At 36.3% G+C, this 25,606-nt stretch overlaps 1 protein-coding gene across 5 annotated transcripts in view; it reads left to right on the top strand.

The window, feature by feature from the left end:
- The window catches only part of Rps6ka3 (ribosomal protein S6 kinase A3), a 100,046-nt gene that overhangs the window by 11,850 nt on the left and 62,590 nt on the right, over window positions 1-25,606 (top strand). The window contains exons 2-5 of one of the 5 annotated variants that reach the window (XM_070040733.1): window positions 14,488-14,581; window positions 15,552-15,588; window positions 21,879-21,899; window positions 22,559-22,615. In XM_070040733.1, the coding sequence (XP_069896834.1) occupies window positions 22,574-22,615 (42 nt within the window). In that variant the 5' untranslated portion in view covers window positions 14,488-14,581; window positions 15,552-15,588; window positions 21,879-21,899; window positions 22,559-22,573. The remainder of the gene's footprint in view (window positions 1-14,487; window positions 14,582-15,551; window positions 15,589-21,878; window positions 21,900-22,558; window positions 22,616-25,606) is intronic. The other 4 variants (XM_070040731.1, XM_070040734.1, XM_070040732.1 and 1 more) reach the window with 4 other exon arrangements.

A 25,606-nucleotide genomic window follows, 5' to 3' on the forward strand; every position in this document is an offset into this window, starting at 1 on the left:
TGACATATAATTTGTATACCATAAGCTTTACCTCTGTAAATCATACTATTCATTGGTTCTTAACATACTTTCAAAATTGTGCAACTTTCACCACTAATTCTAGAACATGTCTATTATCCCAGGAAGAAATATCATAGTCATTAGGAGACATTCTCCTTATGTCCCTTCCCCCAAACCCTCGCAACCATTAATCTACTTTCTACCTTTTGACTTGCCTATTGTGAACATTTCATATTAATGGAATCCTACAATATGTGGCTTTCATATTTAGTGTCTCTTGACATGATATTTACAAGGTTTACCCACATTATAACATATATCAGTGCTTCATTGTGTTTGTGGTTGATATTCCATTGTATGGACATACCACATTTTGTTTATCCATTCATCGGTTATAGAATTTGAGTTGTTTCTACTACTGTTGGCTATTATGAATAATGCTACTTTGAACATTTGAGTACAAGCTTTTCGGGACACATATGTTTTCAATTCTGTTGGTAATATAACTAGGAAAGAAATTGCTGAGTTATGTGGTGAAGTCTATATTTAATATATTGAGGAACTGCCAGACTTTGCATACTCACCTGTCCTATTTTACATTCCTATTAGCAGTGTATGAGAGTTCCAGTTTTCCACATCCTCTCCAACATGTGTTACTGTCTTAACTTTTACCTGTAACCATCATAGCAGGTATGGAGTGGTAGCTTATTGATTTAATTTGTGTTTTACTAATGACTAATGGTATTCAGGATCTTTTCATGTGCTTATTGTCCACAAGACATAAATCTGCTTATTTTGTAACTGACTTGGGAACTTAAATGGAGTTTTCTTGTAATACTGATATTAGAAGTTACTTATTTATAGTATATGTATATTCTCAGAAAACTTGATTTTAAGCTGGGCGCCGGTGGCTCATGCCTGTAATCCTAGCTACTCAGGAGGCTGAGATCTGAGGATCACGGTTCAAAGCCAGTCCAGGCAGGAAAGTCCGTGAGACTCTTATCTCCAATAAACCACTAGAAAACCGGAAGTGGCGCTGTGGCTCAAGCGGTAGAGTGCTTGCCTTGAGCTGAAGAGCGCTCAGGCCCAGAGTTCAAGCCCCACGACCAGGAAAAAAGAAAAAAGAAAACTTGATTTTAATGTGCATTTTTAAAAATATTTCTTTTATTTTTAGATATAATAAATACAAGACTATTTCCAGAACAGTGGTTTTATATCTAGGTTCTTAGAGCTCTAAGTTCTATGAAAGTATCTTAGGATACCTCATCACCTGGAGTACCCTTTATCTGAGCTAGAGAGACTTCCTAGAGAAACATTCCATGGAGTTCAGAATTACTTATAGAATGTTGATATAGTTTCTTCAGTTTTATTACTACTCTTTAGTTTCTTATTTAAGCAAAAGTACTGGAATTCTTTGGAAGTCAAAATATCAGAAATCTTCAAAATTAAATGTAAATCAACATGTAAATGAATTGTCTTCAAAGTTTTATCTTAAAAGGAGATATATAGGCATTATGTTTGAAGACGTAAATGTGCAAATAGAAGTCTATTTGTCTCCTTTCCTCCAAGTTCTTATTTACTATTGGTAGAACCCAAGAGGAATAACTCACACTTGATGTTAATATCAGTAAGAGGGTTGCTTAAAGAGAGATATGTCATTGGCAAATTAAAAATGAGATCTGTTAGTGGCACTGTGGCTCAGAGTGGTAGACCACTAGCCTTGAGTGAAAAAACTCAGGAACAGCCCCCAGGCCCTTAGTTCAAGCCCCATGACTGATTAAAAAAATAAATTTTGCCAGGCATCAGTGACTCACACCTGTAATCCTAGCTTATCAGGATGCTGAAATCTGAGGGTCATGGTTCAAAGCCATCCTAGGGAGAAAAGTCCCCATTAGACTCTTATCTTCAAAAAAAAAATCACTTGAAAACCGAAGTGGCACTGTGGCTCAAGTAGTAGAACACTAGCCTTGAGCACAAAGAGGCTCCAACAGCTGCCAGACCCTGAGTTCAAGCCTTACAACCTACAAAAGAAAAAAAAAAGATGGGGGTATAGCTCAGGAGTAGAGCATTTGACTTCAGGGGAAAAAAGATTTGTTGCCAAGTACTGGTGGCTCATGCCTATAATCCTAGCTACTCAGGAGGGTAAAATCTAAGGATAATGGTTCAAAGCAAGCCCAGACATGAAAGACTGTGAGACTACTATCTCCAAAGTAACCATCAAAAAACTGGAAATGGGGGTTGGGAAGATGGCTCAGTGGTAGAGTGCTTGCCTCCCATGCATGAGGCCCTGGGTTCCATTCTCCAGCACCACATAAGTGAAAAAAGCCAGAAGTGGCGCTGTGGCTCAAATGGTAGAGCACTAGCCTTAAGCTGAAGAGCTGAAGGACAGTGACCAGGCCCAGAGTTCAGGCCCCACAACTAACAACAACAACAACAACAACAAAACCATTAAATAAAAAGAAAATTTTGGGGCTGGGATGTAGCTCAGTGGCAAAGCGCTTGCCTAGCAAGTGCAACGTCCTGGGTTCGATCCCCAGTACCAAAAAAGAAAAGACAAAAAAAAAAAATTTTTAAAAAGCTGGAAATGGAGCTGTGTCTCAAGTGGTAGAGCACTAGCCTTGAGCAGAAAGCTCAAGGATAGCACCCAGGCCCTGACTTTAAACCCAGAGACCAGCACAAAAAAAAAAGATTTGCCTTGGATTAATAAAAAGAAATAATAAATTTGTTTTAGATGACTTTTTTCTCCTAATCCTTCTGAGTAGGTGTAATAGAGTACTAGATGATAATGAGTTAAGTAGAAATCTTTTCCTATCTAAAAGTACCAGCTTCTCTAGACAGCTGAATAGCATTAAGCAAGCTAAATTAGGAATAATGTAAACAGATGTAATTGAATGTTTAGGGGGAAATTACGATCTATAATGTTATAACAGTTTTCTGTAGTTCATTTTAAACCATAATGTGGAAAAACAGAAAATAAATGTCATTTTTTATTTAAAAGTCACTTGGAGAAGCTGGGCACTGGTGGCTCACACCTGTAATCCTACCTACTCAGAAGGCTGAGATCTGAAGATCATGGTTTGACGCCAGCCCAGGCAGGAAAATTTGTGCAACTATCTCTAATTAAGCACCAAAAAAAGCCAGATGAGCTGTGGCTTAAGTGGTAGAGTAGCCAGCCTTGAGCACAAAAGCTCAGGGAGTGCTCCCAGGCCCCGAGTTCATGCCCTATTACTGACAGAAAAAATAATCTCATGGAGAAGTCTTCAGGTCTGCCAAGATGAAGAACCCTGGTTCTTCTAAGTTCTCACAGCTAAAATGCCTTAGATGTAACATGACAAAGGAGCATGGTAATATTGTAACAGTAGAAAAAGGCAGATTATCTGTGGACATTGAGACTCAAGAAATAATACAAGTTATGAGTTCTCTGGATTTTTTTTATTGCCTCCCATAAATTCCAGAGAAGGTGCTATGAAGTATCAATTCGTACACAAAGAACTCCCCAAAGCAAACTATTCTCTTTACCTAAACAACTAGGAATGGTAGCTAAATAAGACTAAATCTGTTTTGACATTACTTACCCCACCCTAGCCAAAACACTAACAGAAAACCCCTCTCCATTCCATTTAATATGTCAGTGATCCAACTTCCTAATCCAGTGGTGTTGACTCAGGACAAGAGAGTCATTCGTGGGCTGGGAAGGTGGCTCAGTGGTAGAGCGCTTGCCTTGCATGCAGGAGGCCTTGGGTTCGATTCCTCAGCACCACATACGCAAAAAAGAAAAAAGCCGGAAGTGGCACTGTGGCTCAAGTGGTAGAGTGCTAGCCTTGAGCTGAAGAGCTGAGGGACAGTGCCCAGGTCCAGAGTTCAGGCCCACAACCAGACCAAAAAAAAAAAAAGAGAGAGAGAGAGAGAGAGAGTCATTCATTCATTGTCTGTCTAGTAAAGGCAGGCACTACTTTGGTTCTCCCTGCTGGGTGGTTTTGACACACTGGCAATTATCTCTTCAATATTCCATTCCCTCTAAAAGGAGTTTGTGTTCTCCCAAGGGTACAGCAGAGTCAAGTAGCAAGTTGAGCTTCCACCCCAACTGCCAAAGTAATAAGATTCAATGGTGATAGGAGACAGGGTTAGCCTACAGTAAACCTCTATACTCACTAAATCTCTATACTCACCCAACCAACATCAACAAAGCTGAACAAAATAGTGAGAGATAAAGTATTGCAATTCTGGCTCCTCATTTCTTTTTTTTCTTTTTTTTTTTTTTTGTCAGTCATGAGGCTTGAACTCGGGTCTGGGCTCTGTTCCTCAGCTCTTCAGCTCAAGGCTAGCACTCTACTACTGAACCACAGTGCCACTTCTGGGGGGAGTTTTTGGTAGTTTATTGGAGATAAGAGTTTCACAGACTTTCCTACCCGGGCTGGCTTTGAACCATGATCCTCCCATCTCGGCCTCCTGAATAGCTAGGATTACAGGCATGAGCCACTGGTGTCCGGCCCTCATCTCTTTTTGTGTTATTCTCCACAGCTGGACCCTTTGGAGAGCTGAGGGCTGGAGAGATAGCTCAGCAGAAAGAGTGCCTGCCTAGCACAAGGCTCTGAGTTTAAGCCCCAGTACTGTCAGGTATTTTAAAAAAAGAACACCTTCAGGAAGCTAAGCTTTTAATTTTGTAGTGCAACAACAAAGTATGAGCCAGCTGTTGTCTTTCTTTTCATCAGTGGGGCCCAGCCAGAAACTAAGCTTATACCTTCCTCAGAGGCAACAGTGATGCAGGTTGGTGTTTCACTTTCTAGAACCATCCTCCAACAGAATATTTAAGTCATTGCTCTACTTTTGTCTGAATGGTCTTGATGAATCCCAGAGAAACTGAGCATAAGCACTAACCTTACCCTTGCACTGTGCCTCAACAGGAGGACTTCCTGCCAAAAAGCAGATTAAGGTAGATGACAGTGGCTCACTTGGCTAATCAGGAGGCTGAGATCTGAGGATTGTGATTTCAAATCTATCCCAGGCAGGAAACGCTAATGCTCTTATATCCAATTAACCTCCAAAAAGGTAGATATGGAGCTATTACTGAAGTGATAGAGTGCTAGGCTTGAAAAAAAAAGCCCAGGCCCTGAGTTCCAGCCCAGGATCAGCACACTCATAGAATCCAGTCAAAACATTCATTAGACAGTCAAAAATTACCTGTACTAAGAGCCAGGAAAATAACATAATTAGAAAATACATCAACAGACACCAATATTGTGATGATTCAAATATTGGGAATATCTAACCAGGACTTCAAAGCAGCAATTGCAAAACATTCTTTAGTGAGCATTCATAAACATACTTAAATGAAGTTTTTGTCTCAGAGAATAAATGAAGAGGCAGTTATGATGGCTCATGTCTGTAATCCTAAGTACTCAGGAGGTGGAGATCAAGGTTCAAGGACAACCTGGTCAAAAATGTTTTCCAGGCTCCATCTAAACCAATTTTTTTTAAGTGGATGTGATTCCATTCCCCTGTCATCGCAGCTAGTTGGGAATAGATAGTACGTCATGCCAGCCCTGGCAAAAAAAAACAACACCCTATTCAAAAAAACAAGAACAAAAAGGCTGGAGGCATGATTCAAGTGGTAGAGTGCCTGCTTAGCACACATGAGGCCCTGATTTCAAACTCCATAGCTGCCAGAAATTAAATACAAGGTACAAAGAAGAATCAAATGGGAATTTTAGAACTGAAAAGTGTAATAACAAATAACATGCTATGATGAGCTCAGTGGAAGAATGCAGATGGCTAGAAAGAAATTGTAATGTTGAAAATAAAGCAATAGAGATTACCCAATGTGAACAATGGTCCAGGAGACAGTATCAAAAATTTCTTATCATCAGAGTCCCAGAAAGAAGGAAATGGGCCAACACAAATTTAATGGCAGAATTACCTTCAAACATGATAAATTAACCCCATACAAGATAAGCTAAAGTTACCTACTCCTAGACTCAAAACCAAACCTATAGAATTGAGTTATTGTTTAGTAGGTAATTCAATTATTTAGAAATAATAGTTACATAATAAAATGAACAAAGCTCTTTGAAGAGGATGAAAAGACAGTTACCAATTGAATATATTTGCAAAACTATAGCTAAGATAGGAGCAAAGACAGACAATAGAAAATGGACAGAAGGTACAAACAGATATTTCAAAAAAGAATAGATAGGAAGTGGCTCTGTGGTGCAAGTGGTAGAGCGTTCACCTTGAGCTGAAGAGCGCAGGGACAGCACCCAGGCCCAGAGTTCAAGCCCATGACCGAAAAAAAAAAAAAATAGATAGCACATATGCCTATGGAAAGATCTTCAAGAATAGTTTTTTAAACAAAAATAGATTATTTAATGTTACTAATACTTTCTATTACCTTTTATTTAGAAATGACCTGTTATAGCAAGTTGCAAAAATAAGAGAAGTCTCATATACCTTTATACCTTTAACTTAGTTTGTCTCCATTATAACATCTTATATAACTTCCTACCAAAAACCAAGAATTGATACCGGTGTGAGGCACAAAAAATATTCAGATTTTACTAATTTTACAGGTACTTGCTTGTGTATGTGGTTCAATATAATTTTCTTACTACATTTGTAAGTCTCAGTATCTACCACCAAAGTAAAATACTGTTTATCAGCACCAGGATTCCTCATGTTACCCCTTTATAACTTCACCTCCACCTCTTCCTAATGTCTGGAAACTACAGATTTATTCATTTCTTTAATTCTGTCATGTCAAGAATGTGTCCTTAATATTAAAATGTCATCTCAAACCAGCAGCCAGCATCACGATTGATGGGATCATGTAGGCACTCATTAAATATGCCTGCTATTTTCAATTCTGCTTTTGTATTCTAGAAGACCTTGCTAATGTAGTTAGCCAAAAAATTAGTATTCAAAAAAGGATAAAAGATAACTTCATACATGATATAATCATCTACTCAGATAATCTGAGAAAACCCACTAAAACAGGTTTGCTAAAACTAGTTAATCAGCAAAGGATACTATACAAAATGCATTCCAAAATCAATAAAATAACTTTTCCTAAGTTGCATTGAGGAATAAGTTGAAAAAAACTGAAAGAAATCTAGGTTTAATGTAATTTAGGATTTGAGGGTTTTTTTTGGGGGGGTGTGGGTATGTTTAAGGTATTGAGCATAACTTTTTCTTGTATCTTGAATAAATGTTCTCACACTTAAATTCTCAGGTTTCTGTAAATGGTTTATTGTTTATGTGAACAGCATAAGTTTTTAGTAAAATGATATTAGTGTACTAAATGTGCAGGTAGAAGTAATCATAGACCTGTAATTAGAAATTAAATTTATTTGTGGTTATCTTTCCAGAACTAAGTAAGTCTTGGCTTTGCTGACAGATTTTGTTTATTCCTACCGTGAACCAGAGCTTCACACTTACTGGGCAAGGGCTCTATCACTTTAGTTATTTTCTTTTTTGAGATAAGGTCTTCTAAGTTTACCCAGGCTGGCCTGGAAGTCATAATCTGCAAGTAGCTGGGATTACAGGCATGCACTAGCTTGCTCTGCTCCAAGAGTGATTTTCAGATTGTTTCTTAGTGAATTCACTTAAAGTTTCTTAGTAAATTCACTCAACTTCACTTGAAACATGTGTTTCTTGATATAGTTCATAGTAAACAATCATAAACTCTGTTAAATAATTTGTAATTTGTTGTGTATTTTAACTTAGCTTGCTGGTTTCACTTATTTGTAAGCTATTAATATTTTTAACAGATCAATGTTTGTTAAACTGGATAAATTTAATTTTAAGTGATTGCTAACAATGGTCAGTAATATAAAGGTTCAAATTACTTGATGTTTAAGCATCACTTGTTGTACAAGAGGCCAGATGATTTTGCCACAGTTATAGCAAAATAAAAGCTTGTATATTGAAGTCTGCATGGTGGTTATCTGTTTTGAACAGGAAGTCTTTATCATTCATTGAGTCTCTGGAACCACTCAAAATAAATAGGTTTATTCCTGAGATTTCTGGATTAGCCAACCCAAGTTATTTGGTACTCTAGTTTTTACCCTAGAAATGGAAGAGGACCCATTAGGACAAGGGACTACTCAAAATCCCCCCAAAGATTAATGTTTGTCATTTCCCTGGCAAGATAAACAGAAAGATGAGTTGACATGTAACACCTAACATGTGGCTTAGCTAGACATTTACCACAGCCTCCAGTGCATTTAGTGTCCAAATCTTTTATTTTTCAATTTTAGTCCATTTTTTTATTGTGAAAATACTGTATAAAGGGGTTACAATTACATGGGCAAGATAATGAGTACATTTCTTACCAAGCATTGTTGCCTCCTCCTTTGTTTCCCCTTCCCATCCCTTCCCATCTCCCACTCCACCCATCCCAACCTGGCCAAAGTTGTAAAGTTCGTTTTTCGACATAACCACTTGTACATCTCATTGTTGCAATGGGTCCACCTGTATCCCTATTTAAACAATTTGGTTTTTTTCCCTTCCCCTCCACAAATTATACCAACATCAAATACAGTGAAAGCAGGGGTTATACTGTGGGAGAGGGACATACAAAGCAACAAAGAAATGGTCTTATAAATATGTTAGAAACCTTGTGGATAACAAAACTGTGATGTCTCTTGTCCAAAGTTACAGCTATAGTAATGGGCAAAGCCAGGTCTTGAAACTTGATGTATCAGGATGACCCGTGATATTTTCACTACACTGATTTACCAGACTTGTAACCTAAGGTGCCCATTTAAAAAGTAAAATACTATGTTATTGAGCTTCTAGAAATTCTGGTTCTGTTTTGGCCTGAGGAAGGCCAGGTAATTTTGTTTTGTTTTGCTTTGTATTTTTTTTTTTTTGCAGTGCTAAAGAGTGAATCCAGCAGCTCACAAGCCATAGAATTGCTCTACCACTGAGTTACAACCCCAGCCCCCAAGTAATATATCTTTTTTTAACTGTATTTTTTTCTTTTCTTTTTTGGTACTGGAGATCGAACCCAGGACGATGAAAATTGCTAGGCAGGCACTTTGCCACTGAGCTACATCCCAGTCCTATCTTTAACAGGAATGTTAAGTAATTCTGATTGTCAAGCAGATATTTGGGAAATACCACTGTTTCATGTAAGAGATAATCCTAACTACTCAGAAGGCTGAGATCTGAGGATCACAGTTCAAAGCCAGCCCAGACAAGAAAGACTCTGAGACTCTTATTTCCAACAAACTACTAAAAAAGCTAAATGTGGAGCTGTGGCTCAGGTGATAGAGCACTCTCCTTGAAAAAAAAATCCTCAAGGACAGAGCCCAGGCCCTGAGTCCAAGCCCAGGATGGGCATGCGTGCGCGCGCGCACGCGCACGCACACACACACACACACACACACACACACACACACAGATAAGGTTTGAAGAGGCAGGAAATAGGAGTTTTTAAGAAGTTGGAATTTACAAGTTGTCTATACTAGTAAAATAAGAATAGTGTAAGATTGGATTATAGAAATTATAAAATTGAATTTCATTCTTTAATCACACAGGTGACTTTGTAGCATCCACTCTTTGGCATTTTTGTTGACATGGAAACTAATGCTTAACAGATGATTATACAAAATTAGTTTGAATGCAAATAAAAGAGAAAGAGGTGGACGTAAAATTATAAAAACTGCCTTAAATACAGAATCTAATTTTCTCAGGTACAGAAACCACACAAATTCTTAAATTATCTTACTCTAAAACTTTAATCCTTAAAGTCAAAGGATTATAACATTTTTAAGCAGAGAGAGCTCTCAGCCACTTATTTTATGGATAAGAAACCACAGCTCAGAGAAGCTTAGGGGCTTGCCCACAGATTGTGGCATGATTTCAAATCCGTGCTGACCAATGCTTTGTAGAATTTTCCTGAATTGTAGCAAGTACCAGAAAAAAAATGACACTTCCAAAATCATGGTAGTTTTTAGAAATTTGGTGGCAAAGCATGTTTAATTTTTATCACGTACTCAGTTTAACTGGTTTTCTGTTTTCTTTGTTTTTTATTGTCCTATGGAGAATGAATATAGTTAGAAGTACTATTTGTCAGAGGTTATATAATTTGAAATATTATATCCAACTGTATTTAGGAAAATGAACCCTAAGCTTCTTAGACTAGTATATTGACAATGTACACTTTTAGAACATGACATATTAAGGAACTCTAGTTTTCTCTGCTTTTATTACAGAATTTTCTTTTATGAATAGAGTCATGAGCAGAGCCATGTACCTGCACATTAGTTCTAACAGTGACATGACATAGTCTCTTGCTAGGTACAGATAGTAGAGCCTTTGTATTTAGACTTGTGCTTAGTTAATTTTTTAACCAACTAAATAGCTCTGGTATCTTGGACAAATTAATAACTCAGCCTTTTTATAATTATTATTTTTCCTTGTGTTAGTAGTCAGAAGAAAATTTACGAGTGATTTATATTCTTGTTCAATTTTCATCATGATCAGAAAGTATATTTGATTTCTGCTTTTAAGAGTTTAGATATAATGAAATCTAGGAAATGGAAACAAGAAGGGTTTTTTCCTTTTCTTGTGTTTTCTTTTAGTCTTGTTTATCTCCTTGAGGAAGGTAAGGGGAGCACAGATATGGAGAGAGAAAGGTGAACAAATGTAGGAGTGGTACTCACTAGACACTATGCTGAAAATAAACTATAGCACTTGTGGGTGGGGACAGGAAGGAAAAACTGGGAAAGTGTGACGGAAGGTGTGACATTGTCAAAACAGAACTCTATTCATGCCGGGCGCCGGTGGCTCATACTTGTAATCCTAGTTACCCAGCAGGCTGAGATCTGAGGATAGTTGTTCAAAGCCAGCCGAGGCAGAAAAGTCCCAGTGAGATTCTTATCTCTCGTTAACCACTCAAAAACTGGAAATGGTGCTTTGACTCAAAGTTTACGGTAAAGCTCTAGACTTGAGCAAAAGAACTCAGCAACAGCATCCAGACCCTAAGTTCAAGCCCAACAACCAAAAAAGAAATGTCCTCATTACCTGACTTACTTTACTATAACCCCTCTGTAACACCACGTTTATAATAACAATAAAAAATAAAAAATATAATTTGGATATACTTCATGGCCTATCACATAATCAGTTTTGTAAAGAGCCTATAGTATTTTTCCATTAAGTTTGGTGTTTACCTATCCTAATATAAATTATGTCAAGTGATTTGCCCTTATTTGTTTATACCTGTGTACTGAAACTTTCACGTCCACTTTGTTTCCATTTATTTCATGTTATAGTCCTAAAGCGTCTGCTTTTGTGTTTGAGATTTGTTTAGTTTGTGGATAAATGTTTGATACTATTACATAAATGTTTACTACTTTTCATGACGTTCATGTTTAAAAAATAAAACATGCTAATTGTATATGATACGAAAAATAGGGTTACACAGAAGTTAAACATCTTCAGTTTTACTCTGAAGTATTATTTTAAAATCTGTATGTGGTTAAGAGTCAGGGGTTTAGATTTTGATTTGGGTTTAAATATATGCTCTACTTAGTAGCTTTAGGCAAAACATTAGACTTTTTCATATAGTCAACAAATATTAATTGAGCACCTATTTTGTGCTAGGCATTTTAGTAGGAACTGGAAATTCACTACTTAATAGTGATCTGCCCATCTTGGCTTACTTTGCAAATTGGTGATAATACATCATAAAGTAGTTACAAGCATCAAAGGTCATTAATAGTACTTAGAATTTGCCTGATAGGTAAGAACTGAGGAAATGGCAGCAATTGTTATTACTGTGTATATCCAGTACTGATTATTTCTTCAGTCCAAATAGAGCAGGCTTTTGATTAAGGTTTTAGCCTCATATTTGATTTGAGACCATTAATGTTAAAAATACTTGCTTTTAGAATAAAAGTTGGAAGTGGCGCTGTGGCTCAAGTGGTAGAACACTAGCCTTGAGCTAAAGAGCTGAGGGACAGCGCCCAGGCCCAGAGTTCAAAACCCATGACCGGATCAAAAAAAAAAATACTTGCTTTAGAAATAAAATAGTGTATATCTGGGGCTGGGAAGATGGCTCAGTGGTAGAGCGCATGCCTTGCATGCCAGAGGCCCTGGGTTCGATTCCTCAGCACCACAAACGCAAAAAGAAAAAAGCCGGTAGTGGCGCTATGGCTCAAGTGGTAGAGCGCTAGCCTTGAGCTGAAGAGCTGAGGGACAGCACCCAGGCCCAGAGTTCAGGCCCCATGACCGGACCCAAAAAAAAAAAAAATAGTGTATATAGTACAAAGTAACCTTCATGCTTTGTGTGTGTATGCCAGTCCTGTGACTTGAACTCAGGGTCTGGGTGCTGTCTCAGAGTCTTTTTTGTTAATGCTCTACCACTTGAGCCACAGCTTCACTTTGGGGTTTTTGGTGAATAATTGGAGATAAGAGTGTTATGGACTTTTCTTCCCAGGCTAGCTTCAGACTACAATCCTCAAATCTCTACCTCCTAGGTAGCTAGGGTTACAAGAATGAGCCACCAGCACCTGGTTAGAGTTTCATACTTTGTTTACCCCTTTGATTTTCTTGTTTTGTTTTGTTTTGTTTTGGCAGTACAGACATTTGAACTCAGTGCCTTGTGCTTTCTAAGTGAGCACTTGAGCTGTTTCCCCAGCCCTTTTAGCTAAGCAGAAATGTTTGTTTCTCTGATAGGCTGTCTCACTTTTGCCTGAGCTGGTTTCAGACCACAGTCCTCCTATATATACCTCTCATAGTGAGGTATATCTCTGGAATCTCCAGCTCATTCAACTTGCTTGTTCCTGGCTGGCATTATACCATACTTGAGCCATGCCTTCAGCTTTTTGTTGGTTAATTGGAAATGGAAGCTTGAGAAATCCTCTCCCCCCAACCCCGTAACCCCCAGCTTCGAATAGCAATCCTCCAGATCTCAGCCTCTTAAGTAGTTAGGATTATAGGTGTGAGACGCCAGTGCCTGTCTCTGTATTACTTTTTATAATTGTAAACAATTGTTTTTCTTTTAATTCTTAGAAAATATAAGCCAAGCCAACTTTAAAGTTTTGATTGTGAAATGTTTCTAATATATACTAGAGTAGTGAGAGTAGTATAATGCATCACCATATTTCAATAACCCAGCCTTAAGGATCATCAATTCATGACTAGTCATTTCATTCTTACTTCATTCTACATACTTTCCATCTCCAGCTCCAGTGGATTATTTCTAAATTAATCCTATATGCGTTATATTTCTTAAAGATAAAAACATTTTATAACACATAACTACCATACTATCATCACTGAATAACACAGTTCTCTAATAGCATCAAATACATAATAAACCACTTATTAATTAGGCACTTTAAACTTTTTTATGGTACTGGGGTTTGAACTCAGGGTCTTATACTTGAACCATGCCCCCTAGCCCTTTTTACTTTTTTAAGTAATTTTTTCACATAAGGTCTCATGATTTTGTCCAAGGCTAGCCTTGAATCATGTTCCTCAGATCTCTGCCTCCCAAGTAGCTAGGATTGCAGGTGTCACCCAATGCACCCCACTAAACTTTACATTTCTTGCATTATTACTTTTGGAATGATGTCTGTCATTTAATATATTCTTTCCTTGTGGATTATTTTCTTCTGCCATAGGGACTGTTTTGTTTGAGGAGGTTGTGAAATATAGAAGAAAGAATGATGGTGCTGGAAAGGTCTGGGTTTAATCTCCCTCTGCCATTCATTAATAAATTTTGCTGAGCCTTCATTTTCCCCAACTGTAAAGGAGGAGTAATTATGCTATGTCATGCTCTTAGGATTGAATGTGATGCCTATACAAAGTACCATTATCTGTCATTTATTATCTTATTTAGTGATTTGGACTGTAATATCTATTCTTGAATACTGTGTGGTTTTCAAAAATTTCAAAATTTGTTAATTATTAAAAATAGTCATTGCTAAATATCCTTATAAGAAAAATTGAGAATTTGGAATCTTTCCTTCTACAATTTTTTCTTTTGAGCCTATATTAATTTAGCCTCAAGTTACAAACTTTAACTTTCTGAAGTGCTTTTTCTTTCACATTGGTTTTGTACTTATATCAGTTTTTCTTCATTATTTACCAGTTTTCTTTTAGTGGGATTAATTCTTTTATTGAATTATTTCTAGATGTTAAGTTGGTGTCAGTATACTTCCCTAGTTCTTTCCTACTTCATTATTCTTGAACTCTTTTTTTATTCTCTTTTGATGGTCTGGGATTGAACAATTTCTTTTTAAAGATACTACCAGGATGGTGACATTTTATAAAACTTTGCAGATCTAAGAATAATTTCCTGTGACTTTTGTACATGAAAATATAGGATGAGGTATAAAATTCTTAGATCTTAACTTTTCCCTTCGACTCTCTGTAGGTCACTACTCCGTTGTCTTCTGGCATTTTATTGTCACAGAGGAGAAATCTGATTTTAGTTCCTTTGAAATAACCTATTTTTTTCTGCTTGTATGCTTGTAGGATTATATCTTTATCCTTGAAATTTAAAAACATTTGCCAGGACATGTCTTGGTGTTGATGATCTCTGTTGAACCTTCTCACTCTGCAGTCTCAGGTATTTTTTTTTTTCAGAACTGGAAAGTTTTCTTATGCTTTTGATTGATTAAACTGCTCTGTTTCTTTTTCTTTAGGAACATTTGTTATTCATAGATTATTTCTATGTCTGTCTTCCATAGTTTTAAATCTTTTCTTTCCTTTTTTCATTTACTCAAGTTTGTCCTCTGTGGCATGGATTCTGTTTTCTGCACTGTTTGTTCTAATACTTGCTATTTGCAATACAGACTTAATTTTGGCTACTGTGTTTTCATTTCTTTATTCTTGCCTCAACATACCTTGTTTCATAAGCAGAACTCTCCTTAGAGGTACACTTCAAGTAACATGAGGTGGGTTCAGAGCAAAAACTTATTTTCTGAGGCCACAACTACAGGACCAGAAAAAAAAAGCTTTGGAAAGGGTCCTCATAAACTTAAAAATAAGATATAACCAGAGGTCATTCATACCCTTTTCTACAAAATAGAACAGTCTTGGGTGCTATCAGGTCTTTAGTAGCTAGAAAGTTATCACAGCAGGCATAAGGGCACTGTAACTAGAAATAAGCTGATTTTTCTAATTACGTTCACTGTTTTTTCTCTTTATAAAAATAATACATAAGAAATGAATATATTTTGAAAAGACAGTACAAAGAAGAAAACCCTATGGCCCAGGTAACTACTAATAAGATTTTATATGTTTTGCCACTTACATGCACCCATGTTGGGAGGGAGGGTGCAAAATTGGGGTCATAATTACCGTTTTATATCCTTTATAGTTTGATATTATTGCAAGCATATTTTTTGCATCATTAATTTTTTTGTTGAGGCCCTAATTTTAACCATTGCATAGTATCCTACATATGAATAGATGTATATGATTTATTTAACCCATCCCCTGTTGGTCATTTAGATTGTTTTCTATTTTTCAGTATAATGAGTATGATGAATATCACTGTACATAAGTCTTTATGCACATCTCTGATATTTCCTTAGGATAAATGAGGAGCTGATTCTTAACCCTGTCACATTGGTAAGGATTATATACATTCCTTATTAAGAATATAAATTGCTTGTTTCTTATTGTTTCAATGTGATTGCATAGAAGATTCTTTGGATATACAAAATACAATGGTATTTTACCCAGAGTTGGAAAGAGGTCTCTGCTACCTCATCCTCAGCACTTTCATGTTGGAACTCCTGTTGGCATATGCTTTAGGCAGAAAAACCACTGCTGATACCAGGGAGTTTGGAAGGCAGATACACTTGTGCAAATTTGAGGATGGTTTACAAAAGTGTGGTCCTTGTTCATTCCTACAACTTGGGTCTCCATAGTAATACACTATGGCACTGAACCCTTTCCTTTTCCTTTTCCCTTCCTATTATTTCAGACATTTTCTGTGAGGTATCCTTTTCTCCCGGTGTTCATATGAACAGTTTATTTCTGGGTAAGAGTATGTCATTAGTTGGTATGTTCTATAAAGGTAAAGGTCCAAGTGTATCAATCATAGATAATTTCTAAGTCATGATGATCTTTCTAGACTCAAAGCCAAGAGACTATGACTGTGCATTCTAATGAGGCATTACAACGAAGTCTCAGTGATAAGGTTACGTAAAATGGAAGTTTAAATCAAGAAAATATTCTTAAACATGTCCATATTTCCCTTAAAATATTTGGAGATTTTTCTCAAGATTCTGAAAACCTCAGTTCCCACTTACTGATTGAATTGTTCTCTAAACCTGGAAGATGATGTTAGTGATAATTTTATACAAAATTGAAAGTTGTTTTGAAAACAATTCCTGCTGAAACTGAGTGAACAGTCTCTTTTATATTTGTTCTGATGACCATATTGTAGATTATTCCAATTTGTGACTTTTTATTCCAATCTGTGACTTTATATTTCAAACTAACAAAGCATGATTAGCATCTTTTAACCTTTTTCAGTATCTCACATATTTGCATATGTGCAGTCTGCCAGGTTCCACAGTGTTTTTTTGGCTGGCATGCATTATGGTGGGATGAGAGAGGATAAATACATTTGCCTTGCCTTTATACTGTTTTTTGTCCATACTCGTTCTTTAGCCACATGGTACAGAAATCTAGCACACATGAATGATCTCTTCTACCATGTGTTGCAGGAAATTTTCTGCAAAAAATTGTGAGACAGGCATCTATCTCTCCTATGCTTTTTTATTGTGTTATATCTTTAGAAGGTATCTGATGAAACATAAACAACATATAGTCAAATTGAGGCAAATGAGAAGTAGCATTTTCTGAAGATTTAGTGTCCCTTGGCAAATCTTTCTAATTACAAAATCCCTGGGAGGTAAGCATTTTTATATACCTCATGAATGGAGAAACTGAGGCTCTGAATTTTAACTAACTTAAATGATGTTCAGGTAAATATACCAGTAAGTGGTAAAATACTGGTTTAGCCCTGATATTGTCCAGGTTTAGAATACATGTTTTTCTATTTGTTTCTAAAAATAAATGAGAGAAATATGTTTTCTTGTTTAATAAGCCCTACTCATTGAATTTGGGGTCTAGAAAGTACAGTATTTAGTTAGACATGATCCATTTAACCTAATTTAAAGAAATTAAAATCTAGGGTCATTTATTTCTTTTTATTAGCTTATATTGTACAAAGGGATTTCATTTTGAAGTTCTATAGATGCATATACTGTACTTCAAACAAATTCACCCATGAGTTATTTTTCTAAAGAAAAAGTTAAAAATTTTAATTGTAGAAGTAACTTTATCCCCCTTCTAATAGATAACATTTGAATCCTTGTTTTTGATGAAAATCAGTTCATTGAAATGAAGGTGCTTTTTGATGGAAAAAACTGTAAATTTCTCTGGTATGTAAAATAATACAGGTTTTCATATTTTTTCTACTTGAAAAATTAAGTTTGAAATTTTAAATCTTTGCTAAACTTAGAAAGGCAACAGATATTTTTCAAAACAATAGAGAATAAAATAGCTTTGAGATCCTGCTCATTTAAATTTTTTCCTTACATTGTTTTGTTTATACATACTGTTAATTAGCTGAGCAGTTCAGGGAATAAAATACATTATAAAAATCTGTGGGTGACTCCTGGCGCTGGTAGCTCACACCTGTAATCCTAGCTACTCAGGAGGCTGAGATCTGAGGATCGCAGTTCAAAGCCAGCCTGGGCAGGAAAGTCCATGATACTTTTATCTCCAATAAATCACTAGAAAACCGGAAGTGGCGCTGTGGCTCAAGCGGAAGAGCGCTCGCCTTGATCTAAAGAGCACAGGGACAGCGCCCAGGCACAGAATTCAAGCCCCACTACCAACAAAAAAAAAAACCTGTGTGTGACATGAAGCTGAAAATAGTAAAGAAATCACAACTTTGGAATCCACTGTAGAAACTGTAACAGTGTATCAGAGCTAGAAAAAAGAGGATTCAAAATGTATAAGGTTCCCTGGACACTGTAGAAACTGTAACAGTGTATCAGAGCTAGAAAAAAGAGGATTCAAAATGTATACGGTTCCCTGGACATTGGTCGTTCACACCTATAATCCTAGTTAACATGATTCAAAGCCAGTCTGGACAGAAAGGTTCACAAAACTTTTATCTCTAATTAGCCAGCAAAAAAAAAAAAAAAAAAAAACTAGACAAAAGATATGGCTGAAGTGATAGAGAGCCTGCAGAGGAAACAAAACTACACGAGCACAAAGCCCTGAATTTATACTCCCATACCAGTAAAAAAAAAAATTATATGGCTTTGTTCATAAGACTGGGAAAAGCAACGGGGTGCAGGGCTTAGTTGTAGTATAAGATGAGGATTGAATCAGTAGAAAACTTCAGTGTGAACAATGTGTTGTAGGCACACCAAAAATAATGTAGATGTGAAAAGAATATAAGCTTAATGTCTTGGTTAAGGACGGGGCGGGAGGTGCGGTAGTATGCTCTTTACTTTGCATTGGTCATGCTAGCGTTGGATTATTAATTGCTTGCAATTCTTTATAGCACTAATTTTTTTTACAGTACTAGAGTTTTAACTGCAGCCATATTTTTCATTACATTTTTATGGGGGGGAGGTCAGTTGTGGGGCTTGAACTCTGGGCCTGGGACCTGTCCCTCAGCTCTTCGGCTTAAGGCGAGCTCTCTACCACTTGAGCCACAGCACCACTTCCGGTTTTCCGGTGGTTAATGGAAGATAAAAGTCTTTTGGACTTCTTTGCTTGGGCTGGCTTTGAACCACAATCCTCAGATCTCAGCCTCCTAAGTAGCTAGGATTACAAGCGTGAGCCACCGGCACCTGGCATCACTCCATATTTTTCAGAAAGAGTTTCACTTCTTGCTAGGGCACTTAGTTACTAGGATGGCAGACACATGCCACTATTTTAGATGAAGTCTCATGAACTTGTCTGCCCAGGCTAGCCTGGAACCATGATCCTCACAATCTTAGTTCCCCATATAGTTTAGGATGACTGACAGATGGAACTATGCCCAGCTCCATATCCTGTTCTTTAGGATGATTCAGTATTCTCAGAAAGGAGGATGATATATGAAGAAATTTGAGCTATCTTGGAAAGGCAGGACCCAGTGATTTACATTCATAGATGTAGATTTACTTCCTATGACTTTGCATATAGCCTCCAGGCAAGTTAGTCTTCATTTATTAACAATTCTCTTAAAGAGAATTTGTAGCTGAAGGAAGTTACTATGGAATGAAGAATTTTTATCTAGCAATGCAGTGTTTTTTCTGACACAATATAGTAGGCTGCCTGATGAGCCTGCAGTTTTTGTCCTGATACTGAGTATAGGTGAAAAAGGGGTAGAAAGAATTAAATATATGATGTGTAAGTTGGAACAGAAGACTTCTGAGATCCCTTACTGATCCTATTTTTTTTAATCTAAGATCAAAAGGACTATGGAGTACCATTTTATCTTCATGAAGCTACTTTGTCTTAATAGTAATTTTTATTAGTATAACTTTTTACAGTTTACACATCTCAGTTTTACATTAAATAATAACCTTTGTGTAGACAGGGCAAATATCCCCACTTTGAGCACATATGGTGGTGATGGGTTAAGAGAAATTCTGAATTGCTTAATTAAGATCATAAAGCTTAGATGTAGCTATGGCCCTATCAATCCAAATTCAGTGTGACTGCTACAGTACCAGTTTGATTTAGAAGTAAATTAGAAGTTATGATGTTTGTTTTGCTTGTATGTATTAAACATTGCAAGGAGCAGATGGTTCTCAAATTCTATTCCATGGCAAATGTTAAGTATAGCTTAAGTTAGACCAAGTTCTAAAAGCCAAATCATAGGCAGTCATTAAGCAGATCTCTGTTATAGTAAGCTATACTTTGAACTACTTAGTGAATGATGGTCCAATTCACTAAGATAGAAAATAGAGGAAAGGTAGCAGGTTGGTTGGCCATGGGTGAAGTGATTGAATTTTGGACATAGTAAAAAGTAATTCATATTTACTAAGTGCTTAGTACCCTAAGTACTTAATGTTTTCTATAATTTTGTCTTAACGATAAACCTCTGAAGATAAGACTTCTAAAACTTTCACTTTCTATATAGAAGGAAACTAAAACTTAATTTAAATAACTTATCCTAGGCATCATAATTAGTAGAGGTAAGAACAAGATTTTGGGGTCCAAAAAGAGATGTACTCTTTACCTGACTTATGTAACTGTAACTCCTCCGTACATCACCTTTATATAACAATAAAAAATTAAAAAACAAATAGGATTTTGAACCTACATGTTAATCTCCAATGTCAGCATTCCTTTTTGGGAGAGGGGGGCTTTCCTGGGGCTTGAACTAAGGACCTAGGTGCTATCCTGAACTTGAGCCACAGCTCCAATTTTAGCTTTTAAGTGGTTAATTGGAGGTAAAAGTCACACAGACTTTTCTCCCCAGGATGGCTTTGAACCACAATCCTCAGATCTCAGCCTCCTGAGCTAGGATTATAGGCATGAGCCATTCTTACCCAGTGAAAGTCAGCATTCTTAAGAGCTATTCTAAGGTTTCTTTGGGATGTGAGACTAAAAACAATCAGTAATAGTTAAATACTGATTGTAGAGTTTAGGGGAAGTATCCCAGAGATAGTTCAGCTATGTTTACCACAGAAGCAGGCAATATTGTAGTCTCTGATAGTGTCTTAAGAAAATAAAGATTTTATACCTGCCGTTTCTTGCATTTGTCACTATTTTTACACTTTGTGGTATTGTATAATAGACCATCCCCAACCTAGGAACATCCTCTACGAATGGGTAAAAATGAAAGGTACCCTTTGTGTAGGTCAGTAGATCTAGGATGAAGACCATCTTTTATTTGCCTTATGCAGTGTGGAGTGGTGGGAGGCTGCCTTTTACTTCCCAGTTTATAGTGCTCCAAAAGTGATCAGCTTAGATCCTTGTGTACTTGTTGAATTAACAAGTAGGTAGGGAGCTATTCCTTTTTTCCAGTGGTGGGGAAGATGAAAGAAGACCCTATGTATTCCTGATTTCTGGGGTGGGTATGAGATAGAATCTTTCAGTGTAGCCCAGTTTGGCCTTGAATGTGCAGTCCTTCTACTTCAGCTTCTCCAGGGCTGCACCACCATATGCAAAGTTACACAATTTGGTTGTCAATATTGTAGGCACATTAGAAAATTCAAGTAAGCACAAACAAAAAAATTGTGTAAAATTTCTACCACTTAGCCACTTATTAACATTTTGGTGTATATATCCTTCCAGAGTTTTTTCCCATACAAATATATACATTGTGACATGTATATATTTGCCTAAAATGGGATCATACAATTCATACTGTTTTGTAAACTGCTTTTTTTCACTTATTACATGTGACTGTCTTTCCATGTCAATAAATTTACATCTTTATCATCATTTTTAATAACCACATAGTATTCCATTATATGGATGTACCATAATATATTTAACTAGTTCTCTATTGTTAGGAATTTAGGTTTCCAATTTGGAGTTCTTTTGGAAAAAAATGGTGAGCATTCTTGTGTATACATCTTTGTACACTTTCCCATTTAAAAAAAAAAAGTAGAATTCATGGGACATTCCAAAATTTTATATATGGTAGTGGTTTTACTTTTTAATACACAATCAAATTGTCTCCCTGAAAGGTTGTGCTGATTTATACTTTTCTCTAGCAGTAAATCCAGGGTACTTTTTATCTATGCCCATGTTAGCACTGATTGTTCTTATTTATTTTGTAAATCATTGCCAATTTGAAAGGCAAGAGGTATCTTTGGGTTAAATGCATTTCTCTGATTGGTACTAAGGCTGAACTCTTTTTTCCTTTATTGCTCATTTCTGTTGAGGTTCATCGTTTTTTCTTACAGGTTTGTAAAACAAGCTCTTTATGTATCAAGGATACCAATTCTTTGTCATATGTTGCTTTATTTTTTGTAATCAGTTTGTCTTTTTATCTTTCTTTGTGTGTCTGGCAGAAGACGTTTTAAACTTTTATGGATACAATTGTCATTTTTCTTTATGATTTCTACCTTCCTTCATGATTATTATTATTCATCTATATTCTAATGCTTACAGTTTTATTTTAGACATTTAAATGTTTAATCCATCTGGAATTTATTTTGATGTAGAGATTAAGTTTTACTTTCCCTGAAATAATTAATCGGATAAACTGATTAATTATTAATAGAGTTGTTTTGCACTACCAAGTGTTGTAAATGTTTGTTGAGACTTAGCTAAGACCATTTGTAATGCATTTAACTATTCAAATAAACTCAAGAGCTCACCTGTAAAGGTAATTATCTATTATTTCCATGAAAAAGTGTTTTGTGGTTTTAAATAATTACATATGACCTTTGGAAGCACAACCTGTTGCAAATTTGCAAGTGCATTCTTAGATGATGGTTCTTCCGCTTCATTTAGAGCCCTTTAAGGGTGAAAATATTCCTGAATGACATTTTGTCTGCCTTCATTCTCTTTTGATGTACACTGTGTTTTGGTAACTTTCTACTTGCTATGCTTTTCACAGAATGGACAGCAAATTATGGATGAACCTATGGGAGAGGAGGAGATTAATCCACAAACTGTAAGTAAAATACAGGATCACAAAGGATAGAGACAAATCAGATACCATAAAATTATTCTTATTTTTAAACTGAGCAGAACAGTCACTTTATAATATCAGAAACTTGTCACCAATTGTCATGGTTCATGCCTGTCATCCATAGCTACTTAGGAGATGGAGATTAGAAAGATTGCAGTTCAAGGCCAGCCTAGGCAAAAAAATAGATTCCCATCTCTTTTAGCCAGGCATGGTGATGCACATCTGTAATTCAAGATATGGAGGAGATACAGGTAGGATTGTCACAGTCCTAGGCCAGCTCTGGGGAAAAGCTTGCCAGCCTATCTGAAAATAATTAAAGTAATTAGAAGCATAGCTCAAGTGGTAGAGTACTTACTTCCCTAGCACTGCAGAACACTAGGTTCAAGTCCCAACACTAGCCAAAAGGGAAACAAAAATAAAGCGTAACAGGCTCAAGTGGTAGAATACCTAGCTAGTAAGCATGAGGCCCTGAATTCAAACCCCACTCTTCCAGAAAAGTAACCAAAATATATTCTAATAACCATTCAAAAAACTGGTAAGATTATTTTGAAAATACACACTGGGAAGCTGAAGCAAAAATACCGTGAGTTTGAGGTCATCCTGGGCTACATAGAGAAAACATACCTTCCTTTCTTCTTCAACTCTGTTTCCCCCCTCCTCTCTCTGTATATATGTATATATATAATTTTATAGAAATATTTAACATAGAAAGTGAATATTAACCATTCCCTCATCTCTTTTATTCACTCCTAAATCCCTAGTATCTAAAACCTATTATATAATAAACACTCATTGATGCATATCTAAAATTTAATGCCATTTTCCATTATTTATTTTTATAAACTAGTAGAATATTTTGTAAACTAGTATAATATAATCTTAGAAGATGTGTTGGCCTATACAGTAATAACATTTAGATCTTAATGGGAATTACCACAAAGATTGTAAAACTAGACCTACCAAAAAGATTGTAAAAATTTCAGCACATGAGAGTATCTGTTCAACCATTCCATGGATATTGCCAAAAATATTTTATTTGTACCATTCTAAATAATTAATACTTAACCTTTTAATTTGCATCCTATTTGAGTATTAATAAGATTAGATACACATTATCAGTATTTTCATTTTTTATTTGTCCTGTTGTTGCTTGTCTCCTTGTTGCTTGTACAATCTCTGAATATATTCTGGTTATTAATTCCATGTCTATTATAGATCTTCCAAAATTTTATCCCTAAACATTGATTTTGTGTCTTGCGTTATATATTTATACAGAAATCATTTAAACACATTTGGCTTCTGGGATTCTTTCTTATTTTCATTTTTTTCTTATTCTTTGAGGGGGAGAAGGTTAGCGTTTTGCTTAGGAGATCCTCTATTATGAAAACCTTGCATGTTTACTTACTATTCCTTGGGGGTTTTATTGTGGTAGTTTGTTTTCTTTTTTTATTTATATATTTGATACACTTGGCATTTTAGTAGAAATCTAACTTCTTTCCAAGTTGATCACCTATTGTCCTAACTTCTATTAAACACATAAAATTCATTCTTTCTCTATTCAATTGAGATAACTTTTATTTTAAGTTGTTTCCTAATTCCTATATAAGGTTCCCAAAGATACCTTAAGAAATTACGACAAAGCATTATGTCGAAAAACGAACTTTACAACTTTGGTGGAGGGAGACTGGGGTGGGGGAGAGGATACAAAGGGACGGGAAGGGGAAACAAAGCAGGAGGCTACAATGCTTGATAAGAAATGTGCTCATTATCTTACCCACGTAATTGTAACCCCTCTGTACAGTATTTTCACAATAAAAATATATTAAAAAATAACAAAAAGAAATTACGACAAAGTAGTAGGCTTAAAAAAATAGAAGCTTATTCTCTCACTGTTTTAAAAGCTAAAGAACCAAAAATAAGGTTTAAACAGTACTATATTCTCTGGCAGCTCTAGCAGAAGGTCCTTCCTTACCTATTTCAGCCTCTCATGGTTGCCAGCAATTCTTAGTAGTCCTTGGCTTATAGAGATATCGCTCCAATCTTTTGTGTGTGTGTGTGAAAATACTGTACAGAGGGGTTACAATTACATGGACAAGATAATGAGTACATTTCTTATCAAGCATTGTAGCCTTCTTTGTTTCCCCTTCCCATCCTCCTCCCCCCCTCCGCCCCCCCCCCATCTTATTGCTCCAATCTTAACCTCAGTCATTACATGGTATTCTTGTTGTCTGGGTCTCCAAATTTCTTTTTTCTTTCTTTTTTTTTTTTTTTTTGGTCTGTCATGGGGCTTGAATTTTGGGCTTGGGCGCTATCCCTCAGCTCTTCAGCTGAGTGAGTGCTCTACCGCTTGAGCCACAACACCATCCGGTTTTCTAGTGGCTTATTGGAGATAAGAGTCTCACGGACTTTCCTGACTGGGCTGGCTTTGAACCGTGATCCTCAGATCTCAGCCTCCTGAGTAGCTAGGATTACAGGTGTGAGCCACCAGCGGCCGGCTTCCAAATTTCTTATAAGGACATCAGTCATTGGATTATAGCCCCAACATCCTACACAGTATAAACTCATCTTAATTACATTTGCAAAGGCTCTTTAAAATATGGTCACATTTGTAGGCAATAGAGCTGCTCTCATTTTCTTTTTCATAATTGTAATTTTATGCATTTAATTCTTTATAGCATTTCTACTTGCTTCCATTAGTTACACAGGTTTTATTGTTAAATTTCCACACTTTTACACTATATTCTCCCTTCACCCTGTATTTTAATTTTCTAGATGAATTTTTCAATCTGTTGTAAAATGGTGTGGATGTGTGTATACATGCACACCGGGTCTTGAACTTAGGTCCTGGGCATTGTCCATGAGCTTTTTTGTTCAAGGCTAGTACTTTTCCATTTGAGCCACAGCTCCACTTCCAGAGTTTTGCTGGTTAATTGGAGGTGAGAATCTCATGGACTTTGCTACCCATGCTAGCTT

The sequence above is a fragment of the Dipodomys merriami genome, unplaced genomic scaffold, assembly GCF_024711535.1.
Source record: "Dipodomys merriami isolate MVZ:Mamm:240054 unplaced genomic scaffold, mDipMer1.0.p SCAF_3, whole genome shotgun sequence".
In the NCBI taxonomy this organism is placed as follows: domain Eukaryota; kingdom Metazoa; phylum Chordata; class Mammalia; order Rodentia; family Heteromyidae; genus Dipodomys; species Dipodomys merriami.